Source organism: Procambarus clarkii, chromosome 83, assembly GCF_040958095.1.
Source record: "Procambarus clarkii isolate CNS0578487 chromosome 83, FALCON_Pclarkii_2.0, whole genome shotgun sequence".
In the NCBI taxonomy this organism is placed as follows: domain Eukaryota; kingdom Metazoa; phylum Arthropoda; class Malacostraca; order Decapoda; family Cambaridae; genus Procambarus; species Procambarus clarkii.
Window position 1 is genome coordinate 12431546 of NC_091232.1, and position 21798 is coordinate 12453343.

The 21798-nt window shown below is 36.5% G+C and overlaps 1 protein-coding gene across 6 annotated transcripts in view; it reads left to right on the top strand.

Annotated features, from left to right (window-relative positions):
- Nucleotides 1-11088, top strand: part of LOC123752675 (calcitonin gene-related peptide type 1 receptor) — a 211359-nt gene extending 200271 nt beyond the window's left edge. The window contains exons 11-13 of one of the 6 annotated variants that reach the window (XM_069316408.1): nucleotides 733-816; nucleotides 7555-7650; nucleotides 10587-11088. In XM_069316408.1, coding sequence (XP_069172509.1) covers nucleotides 733-816; nucleotides 7555-7629 — 159 coding nt within the window. In that variant the 3' untranslated portion in view covers nucleotides 7630-7650; nucleotides 10587-11088. Of the gene's footprint in view, nucleotides 1-732; nucleotides 817-6912; nucleotides 7517-7554; nucleotides 7651-7943; nucleotides 7999-10108; nucleotides 10236-10586 lie in introns of those variants that run through there. The other 5 variants (XM_069316406.1, XM_069316404.1, XM_069316409.1 and 2 more) reach the window with 5 other exon arrangements.
- The last annotated feature ends 10710 nt before the right edge of the window (nucleotides 11089-21798 follow it).

The window sequence follows — 21798 nt, forward strand, 5'->3', positions numbered from 1 at the left end:
GTTGAGAGGACAGGTTGATTGATTCATGACCTGAAAGGAGAGTGACATTTACTTATGTTTATCATCACAAATTGAAATAAAATTCTTTTTTTTCTAAACAAATATTTAGACATTTTAGATAAATGATAACCGAAATATTGATTTATTTTGTGTACATTTTCAGTGGTTTTTGTTATTTATGTTTTCTTTGTATAAGTAAATTTGCAGCGTTTGTCTTAAGAATTATATCTTTGTTATTACTGTATAATTTCTATTATATGCATGGAATGCATGATGTACCATTATTTATCGTTATTGCATTTTGCTTTCAGGAACTCAAACAAAAAATGCATAGTTCATTAAAAACTAATAACAAAAAATGCATAGTTCATTAAAAACTAATAACAAAACTGCATAGTTCATTAAAAACTAAAAAAAAAAGTCATTGCTGATTTCGAATCTCTAAAAAGATTTGAATAGAAACTGTAAATATTATTCCTTTATTAATGCATGTTTCATAATATATGACTGCAGCTTACCTTAACATTAAGAAGAAATATATATATGCATCAATGTTACCGAGAACCACTTTAAGAGCAAGTCACGGGTTGATCTAGTGAACGTGACTACAACTTTTCCGCTCCACAATCACCATTATAACTCTACTTTTTCCACATTCTTTGTTGTGAAAAATGTATTTTTTGTGTAAATATTTACTGATATTTTCTTTACCATATTCTTGCCTTTTGACAGGTACTGGGTATCTTCAAGAAAAAGTGGAACCAGTACAACCTGATGCATGGAGGACCTAATTCCTACGTTGGCACGACCTTCTCGGTAAGGGGGGAGGGTGGAGCCAGGGACCCCAGTCACCCTGAGACTCTCAGACTCACACACCACGACCAAGACGGACTCTCAGACAAACACCCTCCTGGGAAGTTATGATGGGGTGCTGAGACGTGGGTGTAGGCTTCATCTTCCCACCTCTCCCTCCCTCTATTAAAAAAAATAATATATATATAAATAAACATGCTCAGGACACACTCAATATCAAATGAACGTCTAGACGAAGAGCTGAAATGAGGTGTTTGGGCATAAAAATAAAGCCCCACACTTATAGTACATCTTCCTAAAACGATATTTCTTCCAACGCCTCTAAACATCCCCCAATCCTAACGATATACATTCTCAGAACGTTGACAGAGATCTTCCTTATACAAAACACAAATCAACAGCAAATCAAATTTAGTGTGAAAGTGGGATATCATCCATTGTTTATTTTTCTATGACACTGAGCCAGGACTTGTACACTTGAACATTCTCACGTACACTTGAGACATTCTCACGTACACTTGAGACATTCTCACGTACAATTAGACTTTGAGCTCTGTGACACCTGATCTCGAAAAGTTGAATCAGTCAAACATTAAATTTGCTAAATTCATTTCTGTATTATCCGGTGTGTGAAGCACTCATGTACATAAACCCGTCTTGAGGCCACTAGATAAGAACAGCCACACCGACGTGCTCACAGTCGCAAGGAAAAATGTAAACAGCAAATTTGGGGAATCTTCCTATTTAACGTTGGAATATTAAAAGTTATAATGTGTGTCTTAAAACAGATTAAGAACCTAAACACAGCCTGACACAAGACCCAGACCGACGTTCACATTAAAGATGAAGTTGTGTAACACTAGAGACAACGTAACTTCAGACACGATGGTAAAAGGGGTGTAAAGAATCGTTCATATGTAGAGAAAACCGTATAATTTTGAGGAAATATTATAGAAGCAGCACCCAGTTGAGCAGGCCTGTAATGGCCTCCTCACCGACCCATTGTGGACATCTGTGGATAGTTGTGGTGTGGTGAGTGTTCACGGCTCCCCCACGTTAGCTTCTTAAACTGTAATGCACTTTTAACCTAAATATACTAAAATATAAGCAGAATTAACCAGCCATGGTAGCTTTAAGCTGGCATATATATATACAAATAACTTCAGACAGTTCGAAGTTGACATCGATTTGAATGATGTTGTAGTTATTGGTGTTGATATTACATATGTAGTGAGTGGAGAAAGTAGCACTACAATATAGGTGTACTGAGGGTGAATATATAGTGAATGAAGAAAGTAGCACTATAACACAGCTGTACTGAGGGGTAGATATATAGTGAGTGAAGAAAGTAGCACTATATGATTTAAGAAATAAATCACCATAGTGTAACGATCATGTGCTAGAGAACATTACTGCCTTCACCATATCAAGAGATACATATATAATACATGTGACACAGAAAATAACTATTTATACGATTGACACAAAGAATAACTGGGCACCTAAATGCATGTATGCATATCCCTTATATACCTGTAAATTATATTTTTATATGTCACTGCCAAAGGAAAAAAAAGGATATAAATTAATGGTACCCTTCTCTGAGGAAATTCATATATCAAACGTAAATCAAAAACATGCTCCACATATCAGCTAAGGATATCCATGCCGTCCATCAGAAGTGATCTTACTGTTATTTTCAGTCATTAAGTGATACGTATCCATCCATCCACCAGTGAATAGGATTCCTGGATCAAGGCAGTAGGATCTAAAGCCTGTACCGGCATTAACAATACTTCGTCAGTGACGTTAAACTCCTCGTCCACGCCATATATAAATCCCGTTCATTAGTTTAGGTAAGGTTAAGTTAGGTGAGGATAGGTTAGGTTAGGGTAGGAGTATTCAAAGACTTGCAGTGACGTATAAAAGGTTACATCCTCTATCAGGTATTAGACAATACTCCATCAAGTTGGCTTCGAAGTGCATGTATGGAATGACACTAACAACTTCCCTTTCTCACTATCTGACATGCGTCAAATTTCAGGTGGTTTTGTCCAGCCAGAAGCGTATGAACTTAGGCAACCCACATAATCCATCGAGGACGAGGCTTATTAGTCTGAGGAGTAATAAGCCTCACATATAACCATATACCCTTATATCCTTATGAATAATAAGCAATAAACATATTTAAGTCCGATATATATATATATATATATATATATATATATATATATATACATATATATATATATATATATATAGATAGATAATGAAAAGTAGATAAATATATCTTACTTCAAGAGAATAGAGTATACGTAGCAAGAAACTTGAAAATGTAGATAATACAGTTAATGACAGACAAACAGGATGACATACTGTGATGCCTTATCGTCAAAATAACAAAAAATAACTAAACGACATTAACTACAAAATATAAATGCATAAATTTAATCCTAATTTAGTAGGCACGTAAGTTATATTGCTATATAAACGCCTTCTATAATGAGTGAATAAATACAGCTGGAGGACACGATAATGTAATTGGTGAAATTATCTATTTTTCCCCTTTCATATTAGCTTACCCGTTCTTATTTTTTTCTTGATGGACAAATATCTTGTTAGTGACTTAGTTGCAGATTGAACGTTGCTTATAACTAACACCAAAGTCCGCATATTGTGTATTGGCTGTATATATGTGATTTAATATTTTTATATGTATTTATTGTTTTTTATTATATCTATATCTGTGTGTTTTCTTGTACTTTTCTCTTCTCATTCTCGCCATGTGTTTTATATTTTTTCTCACTTTTCCACAGTCTAGATGTTGTGAATTTCTCTCTCTCTCTTTCTGCCCCTCCACTCTCTCTCTCTCTCTCTCTCTCTCTCTCTCTCTCTCTCTCTCTCTCTCTCTCTCTCTCTCTCTCTCTCTCTCTCTCTCTCTCTCTCTCTCTCTCTCTCTCTCTCTCTCTCTCTCTCTCTCTCTCTCTCTCTCTCTCTCTCTCTCTTCTCTCTCTCTCTCTCTCTCTCTCTCTCTCTCTCTCTCTCTCTCTCTCTCTCTCTCTCTCTCTCTCTCTCTCTCTCTCTCTCTCTTTCTCTCTCTCTCTCTCTCTCTCTCTCTCTCTCTCTCTCTCTCTCTCTCTCTCTCTCTCTCTTTCTCTCTCGCTCTCTTTCTCTCTCTCTCTCTCTCTCTCTCTCTCTCTCTCTCTCTCTCTCTCTCTCTCTCTCTCTCTCTCTCTCTCTCTCTCTCTCTCTCTCTCTCTCTCTCTCTCTCTCTCTCTCTCTCTCTCTCTCTCATTTCTATATGTTTCAAACCTTATCAAATATTCATACTTGTGTTTGTGTCAACAGTGTATTTGTATGTATAAGCCAAAGTGTATTTGACTGAATTTATGGATGTTAAAGTGTATTCGAAATCTTCTATGAATGCTAATATATATATATATATATATACATGTGGAGGCAAAAGTGTATGTCGTTAAATTTATAGACGAAAAAATTCATTTGGATCCTTATTTGTGCGTATAAATATGCCAATCTGCCTTCGGTCTTCTGATTCATCGATTTACGACACCTGTTCCTTTATGTAACATATAGAGCTCTTTATGGAGTTAGCACTAATTATCATCCACTCTAGCTCATTTAACATACCCTTCATACACGAGGAAATACTTCCATGAGGCTCTGTGACTCATCTGGGTATCCAGGATCCTCTAATTTCTTTCGTTCTAATTTTTCTAAACCTTGCCAGATTTGCTTTGTCAAGTTTGTCACTACCCCTAAATTTCTGGCCCAGCTTATTCATGTCTTCTCTGTTCAAGATTGAGTATAAGTTGTCTAAATATCTTTGATTTATTTTGTCTCCAATTGTGAGGGTTTTCTGGTAGTAATCCAGAAAACACATCCCAAAGGTACAAACATTCATGCATTGTTTGTACCTTTGGGATGTGGCTTCAAAATAATTTTGTTTATGTTATATCAACAACCAGGACATTTTGTCGTTAATTCAGCAAGGAACTTGATTCCTTTTACCTTGTCTCCGTTATCATTAATTCATATTTCCTAAGAATTGAATTAAAGGAGCCTGATATAAAATCAGATCTGCAATTGGTCCCTAACCTCCTATAGCTCGATATATTCATGTATTCCAACATATCATCTCTTTCTCTTACCCTTTGTTTAGAGTTAAGTGTTATTTTACCAGGCTATATAATCGACCAGTTAAGGCACCATGTTTGTCAACTGATTTCGGTAATAGTGGGAGAGTATCAAAGAGTTTCAGACTCTTAGAATATGAGGTCTATTCATCCCGCTCTTGTCTGTCTAAGCTCATCAATTCTGTCACATAATTATTAATACTAATCTCAGTAATACTGTGACAGTAGAGACAATGACTGCAGCCTGTGGCTGACCACCAATGATACCGATTAAAACAAATTGTTAAGTAAAAACAATACGGTACCTTATGCCTCCGCAAAGAAGGAATAAAGACAAAAATCTAATCAAATTAGATTCAATCAGAAAGACGTAATTGTAAAATATATAAATAAATAACAGGATGAATAATTGCATAATACGATTAACTATTGAGTTATTATGCTCATGACACCCTTTCTTTTGTAAGTTTAGTAGAAAATATAACTAATGGTGATAAAAGGATAATTATTGTGTAATATATTGCTGAGAAATGGAGGATGGTGGTGTTACATTGACACTGTTTAGGGCAGTCACTACCCGATGACACCATCAGATGGCTGTCACCATCCAGGTGACAGCCAGGTGACAGCTTGGATACACATGCAAATACCTGAATGTGTATTTTATATTTCTGAGGTCGTCAGATGATTATTGACCTCACAGTACAGAGAAAATTTTGTACAAGAGAGTGACATTATGTCAAATTTTCGTAAAAAGATAGAGCACGTTTCCACTTATTGATTTAGTCTCTTCCCGTTTATATTATTTAAACTCTGAGAGATGATTGATAACTTTCGTCTAACTCTGTGTGTGTGTGTGTGTGTGTGTGTGTGTGTGTGTGTGTGTGTGTGTGTGTGTATGTGTGTGTGTGTGTGTGTGTGTGTGTGTGTGTGTGTGTGTGTGTGTGTGTGTGTGTGTGTGTGTGTGTGTGTGTGTGTGTGTGTGTGTGTGTGTGTGTGTGTGTGTGTGTGTGTGTGTGTGTGTTTAATTACCTAAGTGTTCTGTCTTTCATGCAATTGTTATTATGTAAAGCTTTGAAGCTTTTGATGGAATTGTGTTTGTATGTGTGTGTGTGCATGTGCGTTTGCCTGTATGACACACTATTCGTCTTTCCATCTACTTCTCTCTCGGTCTATTTGGCTATCTGTCTGTCTGTCTGTCTGTGCCCATTCACTATTTAATCCCCTGTCTTTTATTTTACAACACACCTCATCTAACTGTCTAACACACATAGCGTCTAATATTGACAACTTACAACATAAATCACCAGATCTCTTCTAGACTTTCAACATTTATCTTTTTCTTCCCCTTTGTGTCTTTCTTACATTCTTGTTTACAATTTGTTTGCCAATTTTCTGTCACTCGTCTCTCTTTTTTTTAACTTTAATCATCTTCATCAGTCTTCTCCATTTCGGAAATATATTTTTTTCTCTGTAACCATTTTGTAGGTTATATTTTCAAGATTTCACCCGTTTGTTAATGTATATTATCCAGCTGTCTACTTATTTCCGACACATTTTAATTTCAAGCTTTCTAACATTCTTGTCATACAACGGTCTATATCTATTTCATAACACTTTTTTCAGCTATCTCCCCATTTTCTAACACTTTTTTCAGCTATCTCCCCATTTTCTAACACTATTTTCAGGTATCTCCTCATTTTCTAACACTTTTTTCAGCTATCTCCCCATTTTCTAACACTTTTTTCAGCTATCTCCCCATTTTCTAACACTTTTTCAGTTACCTACTAAGCTTACAACACTTTTCTTCCAGCAGTCAACCAATTTACCTCCATTCTTCAAAGCGTCTTCCTATTATCTAACACTATTTTCTTCTAGCTATGTACCATATCCTGTCTTGTATTTTCCAGCTGAATACCCATTTTTCAACGCCTGTCTGTTCCAGCTGTCTAATGCTGCACCCGACTTGGTTCTATGGTGTTCAGCCCATTCTCGTTTTCTGCTGTTGAACTCCCACCCTGCTGTTCAAGCTCTCCCTGCCACATGTTGGGTAACCCTCTCCCAGTTCTCCCACGTTACAGTGCTCTGCTTTCTCCTTTATGTCTGCATTCGTAGTGCTGATCTGCTTTCTGCCTTCATTTTCCCCTATTTTCTTAGTATTTACTTGTTATCTCAACCCCCCTTTCCTAGCTCTTAAGTGGACTTCCTGTGCCTTTTCGTCTGTAAATATTCGTTATGTGATCTTTCTTTCTCTTTTTCACCTTATTTGTTTGATAGATTTGAACTCTATATTCTTTTTCCTCTCTTATTCTCATCAAAGTGTTTTATGTCATGCTGATTTGCATCTCTTGTGTCCTTTTCTGTATAAAAATGTAATGTTTTTTGATGTTATTCTTATCTTTGTATTACTATCGTAAACTTTCTCTTCAGACTTGTATTATTTTGCAATTTTTGTTTTAAGATTTACCTGATTTTCAAGATTTTATTTGGTAACATCATTTAAAACCAGACTATTTATTTGTTTATTTATTTTATGTATATTTTATAAATCAAATTTCAAAAATGTATAGGATAAATTATTGTGCAGAAGTTTTGTCATCAGTTCCTGCTAAATCAGAAATCCAAGAGCAACGAACAAGGCAAAACTGCAACAAAGTGGTAATTTGTATTACCAGGATGAACGGTGAATGTGACTTCTAATAGTATCGCAGCTTTACGTTGCTTAAGACAACATTTTCACGTATATCTGACATTATTCTTATTTCCCTTTGCTTATTCCTAGATTCCTATTGCGTTATTATTATTATCGTTTTCTATGATTTAAACTATTCTTGTCTTGTTAATACTCAAAAGAATTCTCTTCTTCTGTCAAATTCTCTTCGTTTTCTACGGCTCAGTCTATTCACTTTTGCCTTTGCGCACTTCCGTTTCTACTGTTCAACCCATCCCTGTTTTCTACTGCATGCCACATTCTAGATGGACACGCTAAATGGACATCCTAGTTTATGTCCAACTGCTTCAAATAATTAAGGTAGGATTGTAGATTTTTCTCTTGTATATGGCAGGAAGTTTTTGCTCGGTGATAATTCATAAACTGGTATTATTTCGTTTAAAAAACGGTAATAAAGCATTACAGTAATAAATAATTTACAAAATATATTAAAACTAAATGAATGAAGGGAATATTGAGGAATATTCTCTTTCATAAAATGTTTTAAATACGTCTTTCATACTGAGACGGTTGATAAACACAATCAAATATGTAATTGTTTCTTAATATTAATCTAAGGTGAAGAACACAATAGAGAGGATGATGCAAAATCATTTTGAGGTTTTATCCTATAATCTACTCTCACTTTGAGCAAATATTTCCATACCTAAGTATTACTGCACATTCTAAATGTCCATACACACACACACACACACACACACACTCGAAGCTCCAAAGCATGCCTATATATATTGAATACTAGACACACAAAGTCCCGTTTTAAACTACGTTTTCAAGACAATGATACAAACCTCAGCATGCCCAGTTATAGAACTCCATCCACAAAAAAGTCAGTCGAGAACCAACTAATGCTGATGAGCGCATGAACCATCCACCTCTGACTGAACTCTCTATGTTACTCTCCTTGCCATATTGTGCTACGCTTTCCAAAGCCTCTTAAATATTTGTGTATAGAATAGTGAGTGTATTATTCAGAGCAGAAAACGAGTATAACTCCTCCCTCTCCCCAAGTCTTTCACACTGGGATTTAACTTTGCAGATTAAGTTCCCAAAAATAAGTAAGAATAATAATATTTAAACAATTTAATAATACAAATGATAAATATAGTTATTCCCATTATTTTTATATTATTATTACTTTATTTTTGTTAATGATTTTAATATAATTATTGTTATTGAAATAATTTTGTTTTATATTTTCATTATAGTTTTATTACACTGTTGTTATGGTTTGGTTATCTGTATTCTTTTCATTCAAAATACAATTAAATTTCAGCATAAGTAAAGCAAATCAAAGATATCCATTTGACACAATAACAGCAAAAATATTATTTGTATTATTATTATTATTATTATTATTATTATTATTATTATTGGTATAATTATTTTAATATGATTATATTATAATTGTTAATTGCAATATTATTATTTTTATTTTAGAACTTCTCTTCCATATAGTTTTACTTTTAGTAATGATGTCAATGCAATAATTAATTATAATTGGTTTGGTGCAGCATATTTAGATTTGATATCAAGATCTAAGGAAAAAAATATTTGAAAGCATGAACATATTCAACGTGTTGTCTAATTTCTGTGTCCAAAAAAATTCAGACAGACAACTGATAGGCTGAGTCACCAATCAGACAACGTCTTTCTAACACTTGAGGGATTTATCTGATGGTAGTTTCACTGTCTTCAAGACTCTACCCACCTTCATATTCTGAGTAATATCCTAGCTTCATACTCTGACCTACATCCCACCTTTATATTCTGATTTCCATCCCACCTTCATACTCTGATTTACAGCTTACCATTATACTCTGATTTATTGCTCATCTTAATACTCCGATTTACAGATCACCTTCATACTCTGATTTAAAGCTCATCTTCATACTCTGATTTACAATTCACTTTCATACTATGATTTCAAATCATACCAACCGTAACCACAAGAACATCTGGGTTGGATGAATCTGATCCACTTAAGAATTGCATTGATTAAAAAAATCCATAAAAACTCAGATTTAAGATTCATAAAAAATTCAATACAAAAATTCCATATATGTTAAAATTCAAATTTCTAGAGTGATGCATCTAATTCACTACTTCTTCGATGTTTAGGAATTAGCCAGCAGTATCGACTTTTTCTCTCCAAATTTGTATATAACTTAATTATTCAATGTAAGAACATCTTTCGACTTAACTCAAATGGTCAGAAAAACAGATATTTATGAGGTACTAAAACATCAAAAGTTGATCCGTGCAGCAGATATCTCGAGAAACTATCAGATGGCCTTGTTAATGAACAAAGCGGTTTGTTTGACAGCTGCCTCTGCATTAGTTTAAGCTCCTCTGGAGCTTAAATATATAAGCTTTATATTGAATAATTTCCCATTCTCTGTCATTTTAGATTCACTGTTTATTATATGTGAGTATGTGCATGCACTGCATTCCTTCAATCGTGTATTATGCTCGAGTGTTTTGTTAAAGCATGTCTTCAACGCTAACCTTCCCTGCTTCACTACCGTCACCGGAAGGTATGATAAAGCATTATACTTTTATATATATATATATATATATATATATATATATATATATATATATATATATATATATATATATATATATATATATATATATATATATATATATTTACATATAATATGTATATATAATATTTGTGTTTGTAATTACAGTGTATATAGCAATCTTTAACCAGTAGATATTATTTGTTTGAAGTACAACATGAGTTTACGTAATCTTGTTTTAAGTGACACTCCTTCAAGGAATAACTTATTTTGTTGTTGCTCATTTTACGCTTTACTTTATTTTTGTATTGAAGAATATCCAGATTTTGAAGTTTTTCTTGTCGTTTTTTCCTCTTTCAGTACATGAAATCGAGCATGGCTGATGGGAACACGACCGTCACCAACTACGGAACGACCATTGAAGGTGATGATGTGTAGACCAATTTCGAGGGAACACTTACTTGTCCAAGATCTCGACGAATGAAGCTAAAACAGAAACAAATATATATAACTCAAGACATCTGAGCCTCAATTATAATGAAAATGTTTTCAGTTATCATAAAAAAGCATTCTTATTCATGGGGAAAAAAAGCTAATGAATAATTTAATAAATATATGATGATGAGTATGACGACCAGATGACGATCTCCAGGATGATCACTAGATGATGAGGAGATAATTGAGAGAGAATGATGAGAATGATAAATAAGTGAACTTATGCAAAAGTGCACTTAATTATCATTCAAGGATTCGAACGAAGGCCGTTTGTACAATTGGACTTTAAGGAGTATTCAAGCATCCACACACACACACACACACACACACACACACACACACACATACACACACACACACATACACACACACACACACACACACACACACACTATATATATATATATATATATATATATATATATATATATATATATATATATATATATATATATATATATATATATATATATATATATATAAGAGTTATCAGAAATGACTGAAAGTGTTAGATCGCTGATTCTAGCAAAAATATGCTCTATATTTTTATGTTAATCTCTTCTTTGAAGGGAAGTTTAATTAAAAATTCGATTTCCAAAATACATTTTATGCTTTTATTGCGGCTGACTTGTCGCGTTTCGTTGAGACTCTTCAACATCTTTGGTGGCAGAGAGAAAACAAATAAGCGGCTGGTTTTACATTATGTGCACCTTGAAGTATATGGTGAAGTGAAGTCCTCCCTCATCAATGTCGGCAGAAGGAGCACTTAATTAACAAGGCCATTCTACCTCTCTCAGGGTGGTAAAATGTGACAAAGGGCAATGCAGCTCTTCATAGTTGGATAAAAGTGTTTATAAGTAATGCCTCGGCTATGTCTAATCTTTTATTATCGTTGTGTCTGTCAAATATATCAGTTTAATTATTATATAGAGATATCCTTACCAGAAATATAGAAATAGCCAACGAAACGAGTCAGTGACATGCGCCAAGCCCAATAAATTGTAAAATAAATTTTGGAGAGTTAATTTTTGAACTAACATCACGAGTGAAGAAAAACGTAAGAAATAAAGTGATGATTCGTGCTAGAATAGTTGACTAAATAATTGACCCTAATAGCCAGACCAGCAATACTTAGCTTAGCATTAGTATTACCGGTTTTCCTAACATACTGAACGGTTTTACATATTCTCAAATGTTTTATTCGAAATTAGTACACGCTTAACAATGTTTTCATATTATATTGATAACCTAAATTTCTAACTCGGGCAGTAATTTTTTAACCTGTGATAACCAGTACTGAGGACTTATTGGCATATTAGGTTAGGCAAGTTCCAAAGATAGCTTTGACTTATTAAAAAATATCCCTATTATGTATTTTATAATAACATATCATTCCATAAGAAAACAATAAAACAAATTATTATTTGAAAAAATATCTTTGGGTAATAGGTAGTATATACATACATACATGCACGTATACTCTATAAGCTGATAGATAAGATATCATTAGATGAATGTATTTTCATTAAGCCTCTTTTAATTTATTATATAAGATCTGAATACCTGATGAATATATTTAAAAGTAATAATTTAAAAGCCATTTCTAAGTCATTACAAAATACATTACTGGAATATCTCGTAGAAATTACAGTCCTGCTGCCGGGTAATGTGGGTGAATTCTGCCACAAAGTTGGTAGTCATAAGAACTTGTATATAATTTAGGAACATATATTGACGTTATATATATTTAAAGACATCAATGGCTTTTTGAGATATATGTCTTTAGGATGAGATTACACACACACACTTAGCTAAACAGATTACAGGGAACTAGTAGAGTATTTCGTGATGATCTTGTTGAGGAATTCAGAGTAGCATGACGTTTAAAAGTCTATACAAAATGATTCTAGGATGAACGGCTGAGATAAGAAGTATTGGTGAACAGGAATTACAAGTCAATATTCTTGTCACTGATTATTACATGAGTTCAAGAGTGCTGAGGAACCGTGTCTTCCCTTTAAGGCTCGTTGTGTACTTATCAGCTACCCTCTAGGTTGCCCCTATATATATGTGAATATATATATATATATATATATATATATATATATATATATATATATATATATATATATATATATATATATATATATATATATATATATATATATATATATATATATATAATCAATACATCATATCATTCAAATAATCTAGCTGACTTAAGATACCGTAAGAGGAAGGTTATCTTTGGCCTTTTTTATTATAAATAGGTAGAGTTCATGTCGCTGCCTGGAGACTCAAAGGTGATCCTTGCTTGTAAACCGCTGCTGGCAAGTGTGATAGTGACCAGAGTGTGTATACCAGATGGAGTTTACTGAGTATGACTTCTTGAAGTCACAGACAGGTTGTAAAAAATGTATCGGGCTTACCAATTTATACATACATATATATATATATATATATATATATATATATATATATATATATATATATTACCTTTTTTGTGAGACTGCATCACTTGGGAGGCTCTAAAGCTCTGTAGCGTGTATCATGCATCAATTAGCACCATTTGTTTCTTAGAGCAGACTGGAAAGACAAGTTGAAAGATTTAGAACAAGTATTATTATTATATATAAAAAAGGACTTATTCCAGACCAGTACTTTGTAAGTACAACAGCTCACTCGCATTTCTGCGTCGCCAGCTTACTGGTGTTACCAGCATTCTTAGCACAGAAAAGTCTAATATCCACTGGATATGTAATACCAAAGCGCCTCCCCATCACACTGTGTGTAAAGTACTAAGCAAACATTATATGTTCCCGTGAGGTGTTTCTGAACCAATGAGTGGCTGCAGCTCTCAGTTGCAGCCACAATCCATGCAACTGAATACATTTACAAGAGGCATTTACATTTACATTTACAATTACATTTACAACGGGGAACCGCAAATCAGAGCTCATGGATTGTATTCTTGGGTAAATCCTCATTGACAATCCCCTCTTCCCACTGACTATACACCTTGGAGACGATGGACAGTGTGACTGGGGATTACACTCTCGTCAGTTACGTTATCTACAATATTATGAGCAATGAGTTTGTTGCAAGTGCTACATGGAAGTTATAAATCGTGTAGACTAGGCTGATAGGACTCATAGTCACTATAGATAATATCTTAATGTATATCTTACATGTAATGTTATACAGCGTGACTGTGAGTCGGCTGTAGAGTATAAAATATATGAACTTCGTTTAATTTTATTCTTAGTATATATTACATAATATTCCGCTGTAATCCTTCTGGACTCATTTTCCCCATGTCTCTCTAATATATAAACAAAGCATAAGCATTTAGTCTGCCAGAAATGATATTTTTGTACATTACATCTATTCTTGACCTAGACATAGGGAGTGAGATACAGCAAAATTCTTGATATTACTTAGAGGGGCTGAAACAGAGGAATTATGTGTTCGATTTCTGAGCATTATTTTTCTAAGCGTAAATACTAAATAAAATGAGTGGACTTCCCGAGAGGAAAACGCGGTCGTTTTGTCCTTCTTCCAGTAGTGTGTATGTTCATCCATATCTCCATTCATTGTTCATCTTTATATAGTTCACCAAGCAAGTGCAATATAGGAATCTTACTAGCTTTCTGAGGCGTGAGGTGACTTCTTATAGATGAAGGAACCCCGTCACAGGATATCTTGGTTTGTCATCATTCCTCATCCACCATCCCTACGAGGCCCCCAAGGTTATCGTAATCATCTTTAACATATATATAACACATTATCCATTTTTCTTTTAAGTTCAATGTTAAATATGTGACTGTAGTTTAATGTAAGGGATCATACAGTTGTAGAGATGTGGTTTGAAAACAGATATGTATATTGATGTGTCAAGACAAGTTTTGCTCTCACAAAAAAACAATAAAAAAATAAAAATAATGCTTGAGTGTATTTTGTACACATCTGTTTCGATACAACACACCTGTTTTTAGTTCAACACTCCTGTTTTTAGTTCAACACACCTGTTTTGCTTCAACACATCTGTTTAGCTTCAACACACCTGTTTTGCTTCAACACACCTGTTTTGCTTCAACTCACCTGTTTTGCTTCAACTCACCTGTTTAGCTTCAACACACCTCTTTCACTACAGCACTCACTGACAACTACTTGCAGTGGTTCTTGTGTATATTCCATGACTTTTGAAGGCCTCGAACGTGGACCAAGAACCTGGAAGCCCGAAACCGTACCTACTCTGCCAACAATGAATTTTTGGAAGGGATAGCTTTGAGGCCTTAATGCGCATATGCCTCAAAACCGTCTATTGGTCAAGGTCATCTCTGGCAGATGAAGTATAGTACCCAGTTTCTATCTTGGCCTACTATTCGTTCAATTAAACACATATATATTTATATATGTAAATCCACATGATATCGTATCATGTCAACATAGGTATACGCCTATATGGGTCTTACAAAGTCATATCTAGGAAAAACACTTTTTCTTAGAATACAAAATTCCTATTTCTTACCCAATCTTGCCTTAACTTTTCACAAAACAATTTTTGAGTTTACACTACAGCTTTTTGAAATATTTAGCGAAGTATTTTATTGTTGTTTGTGACACATGATTATCATATAGCCGTTGTTCATATAGCCTCAAATTATGATTCATTCTCCCTTGAATATGAAAATAGTGGTGTGTTAAGTGATAACATTTCTGTATAAGAAGCATTGAACTAAGAGGATCGTCAAATTGATCAGTTTTTCTCCGCACTTGGAGGAATAATCGTCAGCTAATCTCAACCAAGTCTCACAAGATTCATGTGAATCAGGAGTTGTGAATCAAGATTCATGTGAATCAAGATTCATGTTGACCAGACCACACACTAGAAGGTGAAGAGACGACGACGCTTCGGTCCGTCCTGGACCATTCTCAATAGACTTGAGAATGGTCCAGGACGGACCGAAACGTCGTCGTCCCTTCACCTTCTAGTGTGTGGTCTGGTGAACATACTTTAGTCACGTTATTGTGACTCATCGCCTGCAATCAAGATTCATGTGAATCAAGAGTTGTGTAACAAGATTCATGTGAATCAAGAGTTGTGTAACAAGATTCATGTGAATCGAGAGTTGTGTAACAAGGTTCATGTGAATCAAGAGTCGTCTGTATCCTCTGTGTTCATGCACACAACTTTGATTTGTTTGCAACAGCACCGACGGGTCAAAGACCTGTCTGTGGGTCTTCCGTTCTTGGGGCTGGTTGTGCGTCGGCCCGCCTGGTGCTCTCCTCTACCTGAACCTCACACTGTGGCATTAATGTGTAATGATACTTAATTGTATGTGTTACAAATATAAATGTAAGGTGGATATGCAGTTTCATTTTCCTTTGTCAGCTCTCAAACATCAACAACCCGGGTCCTGAAAGTGTTGTTAAGCCAATACTACAACTTTTCCCGCCTTAAATATTTACACCGTGAGGAATGTATATATTTGGGTCTTTGTGGTTTATATATTATCATTTGGACTTAATCTATATGTTCTCAGTATAAGCTTGAAATTTTTTTTCCCCGTAATAGAAACTGCCTTACTTGTATATATTCTAATATAAACTTTACGCCATGTTAAATTAGGCAAAGTTATATAATATAGGACAAATATAATAGGCCTGACAAGTACTTAACTGAACATTTGATGTTATTTTATTGCTTCCAGTACCAGATGCTTATTCGAGATCATGTTGCACTCAGTTTTGTAAGCAAGCCTGTTGCGCTATATTTGTGTTTGTTTAAGAGAGGGCTCTCTGATTAATACTATTATTTTATTCTATTTTCTAAACACATAATATACAAGATTTTACTTTGAAGTTGGAAAACTAGAACTTCACATTTTTTTTAGCAGTGCCTGGATGCCATATTGTTACTGAATATTCCATTCACCCCGGCACTATGAGACTCGAACCGTTGATCCCACGTGTGTGTGAGGCCGAAGTTTTTATTGTTATTGAATAATCATGTATTATTAGCCATTCATTAAAGGGGTTTCTTGTTTGCTGAAGAGTGGCAGAATGTTTTTGTCACCAGCTCGTTGTTTAAATACGTTCCATAATATTGTGTGGGTGTTCAGAAGCTCTCAGTTACTCTCAGAAGCTAGTGGGTGTGCAGAGAGAGAGAGCATCTGTCTGGCTGTCACATATCTCACTTACTGCTTGGTAGATTAGTTTTGTGGGAGTGAGATGTGGTGAAGCCGGAACGGGAGACATTCATATTGCAAACCTTCTAGACGGCACGTAGAGTCTGGGTGCACGACATTCGTTCAAGATCATTAACTTTTCCACTCATTCGATGCAAGATATTGTCTTAAATGTTGTCTTAAATCTTTTGATAAGTTGGTGGTGAGAACTCCGTTATATAGTTTCCCAGGTGTCCCTTGTCCCTTGTCGTCTAGTTTTATCAATCTTTAGGTAAAGATCGTGCAAGATTTAGGTAAAGATCGTGCAAGATTTAAGTAAAGAGCGTGCAAGACCTGCAAGATTTTGCAGATCTTGAAGATAGAGAGTCATCAATTTCCTCTCTTTATACAGTAATTGATGGATTGAATATCAGTATTTAAACTTGTACGGAAAGTAAATGTAAACAGCTTTGAAACTCAAGAAAATCTAAGAAAAGAAAAACAAATTGCGTTTATAGAGTAGTGGGCAGGAAAATCCTAGAGAAACGCAACGCGGAAAGATAAAATTGTTGATTGAATTTAACAAGGGCCGTCCCCCCCCTCCTCTAAGGCCTCGTAACTCACATTGCTAACATAGCGCCCTGCGTCTTGCACCCCTTCCTCAACCCCCCCTCCATCACCCCACACAATTAACATAGCGGGCTCATTCCCACACCCTCACACAGCTAACATAGCGGGCTCATTCCCACACCCTCACACAGCTAACATAGCGGGCTCATTCCCACACACTCACACAGCTAACATAGCGGGCTCATTCCCACACCCTCACACAGCTAACATAGCGGGCTCATTCCCACACCCTCACACAGCTAACATAGCGGGCTCATTCCCACACCTCACACAGCTAACATAGCGGGCTCATTCCCACACACTCACACAGCTAACATAGCGGGCTCATTCCCACACCCTCACACAGCTAACATAGCGGGCTCATTCCCACACCCTCACACAGCTAACATAGCGGGCTCATTCCCACACCTCACACAGCTAACATAGCGGGCTCATTCCCACACACTCACACAGCTAACATAGCGGGCTCATTCCCACACCCTCACACAGCTAACATAGCGGGCTCATTCCCACACCCCACACAGCTAACATAGCGGGCTCATTCCCACACACTCACACAGCTAACATAGCGGGCTCATTCCCACACCCTCACACAGCTAACATAGCGGGCTCATTCCCACACCCTCACACAGCTAACATAGCGGGCTCATTCCCACACTCCACACAGCTAACATAGCGGGCTCATTCCCACACCCCACACAGCTAACATAGCGGGCTCATTCCCACACTCCACACAGCTAACATAGCGGGCTCATTCCCACACCCCACACAGCTAACATAGCGGGCTCATTACCACACCCTCACACAGCTAACATAGCGGGCTCATTCCCACACCTCACACAACTAACATAGCGGGCTCATTCCCACACCTCACACAGCTAACATAGCGGGCTCATTCCCACACCTCACACAGCTAACATAGCGGGCTCATTCCCACACCTCACACAGCTAACATAGCGGGCTCATTCCCACACTCCACACAGCTAACATAGCGGGCTCATTCCCACACCCTCACACAGCTAACATAGCGGGCTCATTCCCACACTCCACACAGCTAACATAGCGGGCTCATTCCCACACCCTCACACAGCTAACATAGCGGGCTCATTCCCACAACATCTGCACAGCTGAAATAACTACCATTTTACAGCCTTCGACGCGGCGCATGCGTCGTCCACTGGGCCATCGCCAGAACTCGATAGCTAAGTTAGTCATTTGCCAGAGTCAATTCCACGCTTCGTGCCTCCAGGGACCGGCCCGCAGGCTGCAAGTATATTGGAACGAGAAAATTACGAACCTTGAATGAAAAGACTGTGATTGCCTTTGATGGAAAGCATGTTTTTGTCTTGGAAGTAAATAAAAAAATATTGCTTTGGTTTAGAAGTCAAATAATGCTTTGGCTAGAGACTGAGAATCCTATATACAACCTTGATACCTTTTTGATCCCTGGTTGATGGGGTTCTGGGAGTTCTTCTACTCCCCAAGCCCGGCCCGAGGCCAGGCTTGACTTGTGAGAGTTTGGTCCACTAGGCTGTTGCTTGGAGCGGCCCGCAGGCCCACATACCCACCACAGCCCGGTTGGTCCGGCACTCCTTGGAGGAATAAATCTAGTTTCCTCTTGAAGATGTCCACGGTTGTTCCGGCAATATTTCTTATGCTTGCTGGGAGGACGTTGAACAACCGGGGACCTCTGATGTTTATACAGTGTTCTCTGACTGTGCCTATGGCACCTCTGCTCTTCACTGGTTCTATTCTGCATTTTCTTCCATATCGTTCACTCCAGTATGTTGTTATTTTACTGTGTAGATTTGGTACTTGGCCCTCCAGTATCTTCCAGGTGTATATTATTTGAAATCTCTCTCGTCTTCTTTCTAGTGAGTACATTTGGAGGGCTTTGAGACGATCCCAATAATTTAGGTGCTTTATCGCGTCTATGCGTGCCGTATATGTTCTCTGTATTCCCTCTATTTCAGCAATCTCTCCTGCTCTGAAGGGGGAAGTGAGTACTGAGCAGTACTCAAGACGGGACAACACAAGTGACTTGAAGAGTACAACCATTGTGATGGGATCCCTGGATTTGAAAGTTCTCGTAATCCATCCTATCATTTTTCTGGCTGTCGCAATATTTGCTTGGTTATGCTCCTTAAACGTTAGGTCGTCAGACATTATTATTCCCAAATCCTTTACATGCTGTTTTCCTACTATGGGTACATTTGATTGTGTTTTGTACTCTGTATTATGTTTAAGGTCCTCATTTTTACCATATCTGAGTATCTGGAATTTATCACTGTTAAACATCATGTTATTTTCTGATGCCCAGTCGAAAACTTTATTAATATCAGCTTGAAGTTTTTCAGTGTCTTCAGCCGAGATAATTTTCATACTGATTTTTGTGTCATCTGCAAAGGATGACACGAAGCTGTGACTTGTATTTTTGTCTATATCTGATATGAGAATAAGGAAAAGCAGCGTTGCAAGGACTGTACTCTGAGGTACAGAGCTTTTAACTGCACTTGGACTAGATTTTATATGGTTGACCGTTACTCGCTGAGTCCTGTTTGACAGAAAACTGGGTATCCAGCGTCCTACTTTACCGGTTATTCCCATTGACTTCTATTTTGTGTGCTATCACGCCATGGTCACATTTATCGAAAGCCTTTGCGAAGTCCGTGTATATCACATCAGCATTCTGTTTTTCTTCTGATGCCTCAGTGACTTTGTCGTAGTGCTCAAGTAGCTGTGAGAGGCACGATCTTCCCGCTCGAAATCCATGTTGGCCTGGGTTGTGAAGGTCATTGGTCTCCATGAAATTGGTGACCTGACTCCTAACCACTCTCTCAAATACTTTTATGATGTGCGATGTTAGTGCAACTGGTCTATAATTCTTTGCCAATGCTTTGCTCCCTCCCTTGTGTAGAGGGGCTATGTGTGCTACTTTAAGTGCATTTGGTATCTCCCCCGTGTCCAAGCTCTTCCTCCACCTGTGTGGAGTGCCTGTGCTACCGGCACTTTGCATTTCTTTATAAATATTGAATTCCATGAGTCTGGACCTGGGGCCGAGTGCATGGACATGTTTTCAATTTCTCTTTCAAAATTTAGTGCGCTCGTGTTGATATCAGTTATATTTACAGGGGTTTGAATATCCCGCATAAAGAAATTGTCTGGATCTTCCATTTTCATGTTGTTTATTGGAGTGCTAAACATGTCCTCATACTGCTTTTTTAGGATTTCACTAATTTCTTTGTCATCCTCCGTGTATGAACCTTCACTTATACGAATAGGTCCAATACTGACAGTGGTTTTTGCTTTTGATTTCGCATATGTGAAGAAATATTTTGGATTTTTCTTTATTTCCTGAATGGCTTTCTGTTCTAACTGCCTTTCTTCAGTTTCATATGAGTGTTTCAATTTCCGCTCGATTTCTTCAATCTCCCTATTTAAATTATTCCTTCTTTGACGGGAAATTCGTGTCTGCATAAGCAGTTCCGTTATTTTTTCCCTGCGTTTACAGTGTCGTCTGCGTTCTCTTTCTACGTTGGATCTCTTTCTGGCTTTCCTCAAAGGAACATGTTTCAGACAGACTTGATACGCTTCCGAAGTCAGTTTTTCTATTCCTTCTGTAGGACTTGTATTACTTAGAACAGTTTCCCATGGAATGTTTGTAAGTTCCCTGTTATTATCTCCCAGTCTATCCTTTTATTATTAAAATTGAATTTACTGAATAGCCCCTCTCGCTTTATCAACGTTTTAGGTCTATTCTAAGTATTGATGGTCGTTTGCACTTCAATGAGCTTGTGATCTGAGTATGTGGTATCTGATATCGTAATGTGTCTGATAATGTCTTCATTGTTCGTAAAGACCAGATCTAAAATATTTTCATTTCTCGTTGGCTCCGATATCTGCTGATTGAGTGAAAATTTGTCACAGAATCTAAGTAGTTCTCTAATCTGTGGTTGGTTAGGTCCTGATAGATTTCCTGGTATAATATTATTGTTTGCTATTTTCCACCTTAGACTAGGCAAGTTGAAATCACCTAGGAAGATAATATCAGGTATCGGGTTCTCCAAATTATCAAGGCTATTCTCTATTTTGTTTATCTGTCCTTGCCTAGGGGGACTAATATTGTAATAGTCGGATGGAAATACACGGTATTTCATTAGGATTTCATGTTTCCTTTGGTATTGGGCGATAGGTCCTTCAATCTGTTCAAGGTTATTAAAGAAACTCAAGTGCTTACAAATCAAGACAATTAATGTTGCTACTAAAATATAAAAAGT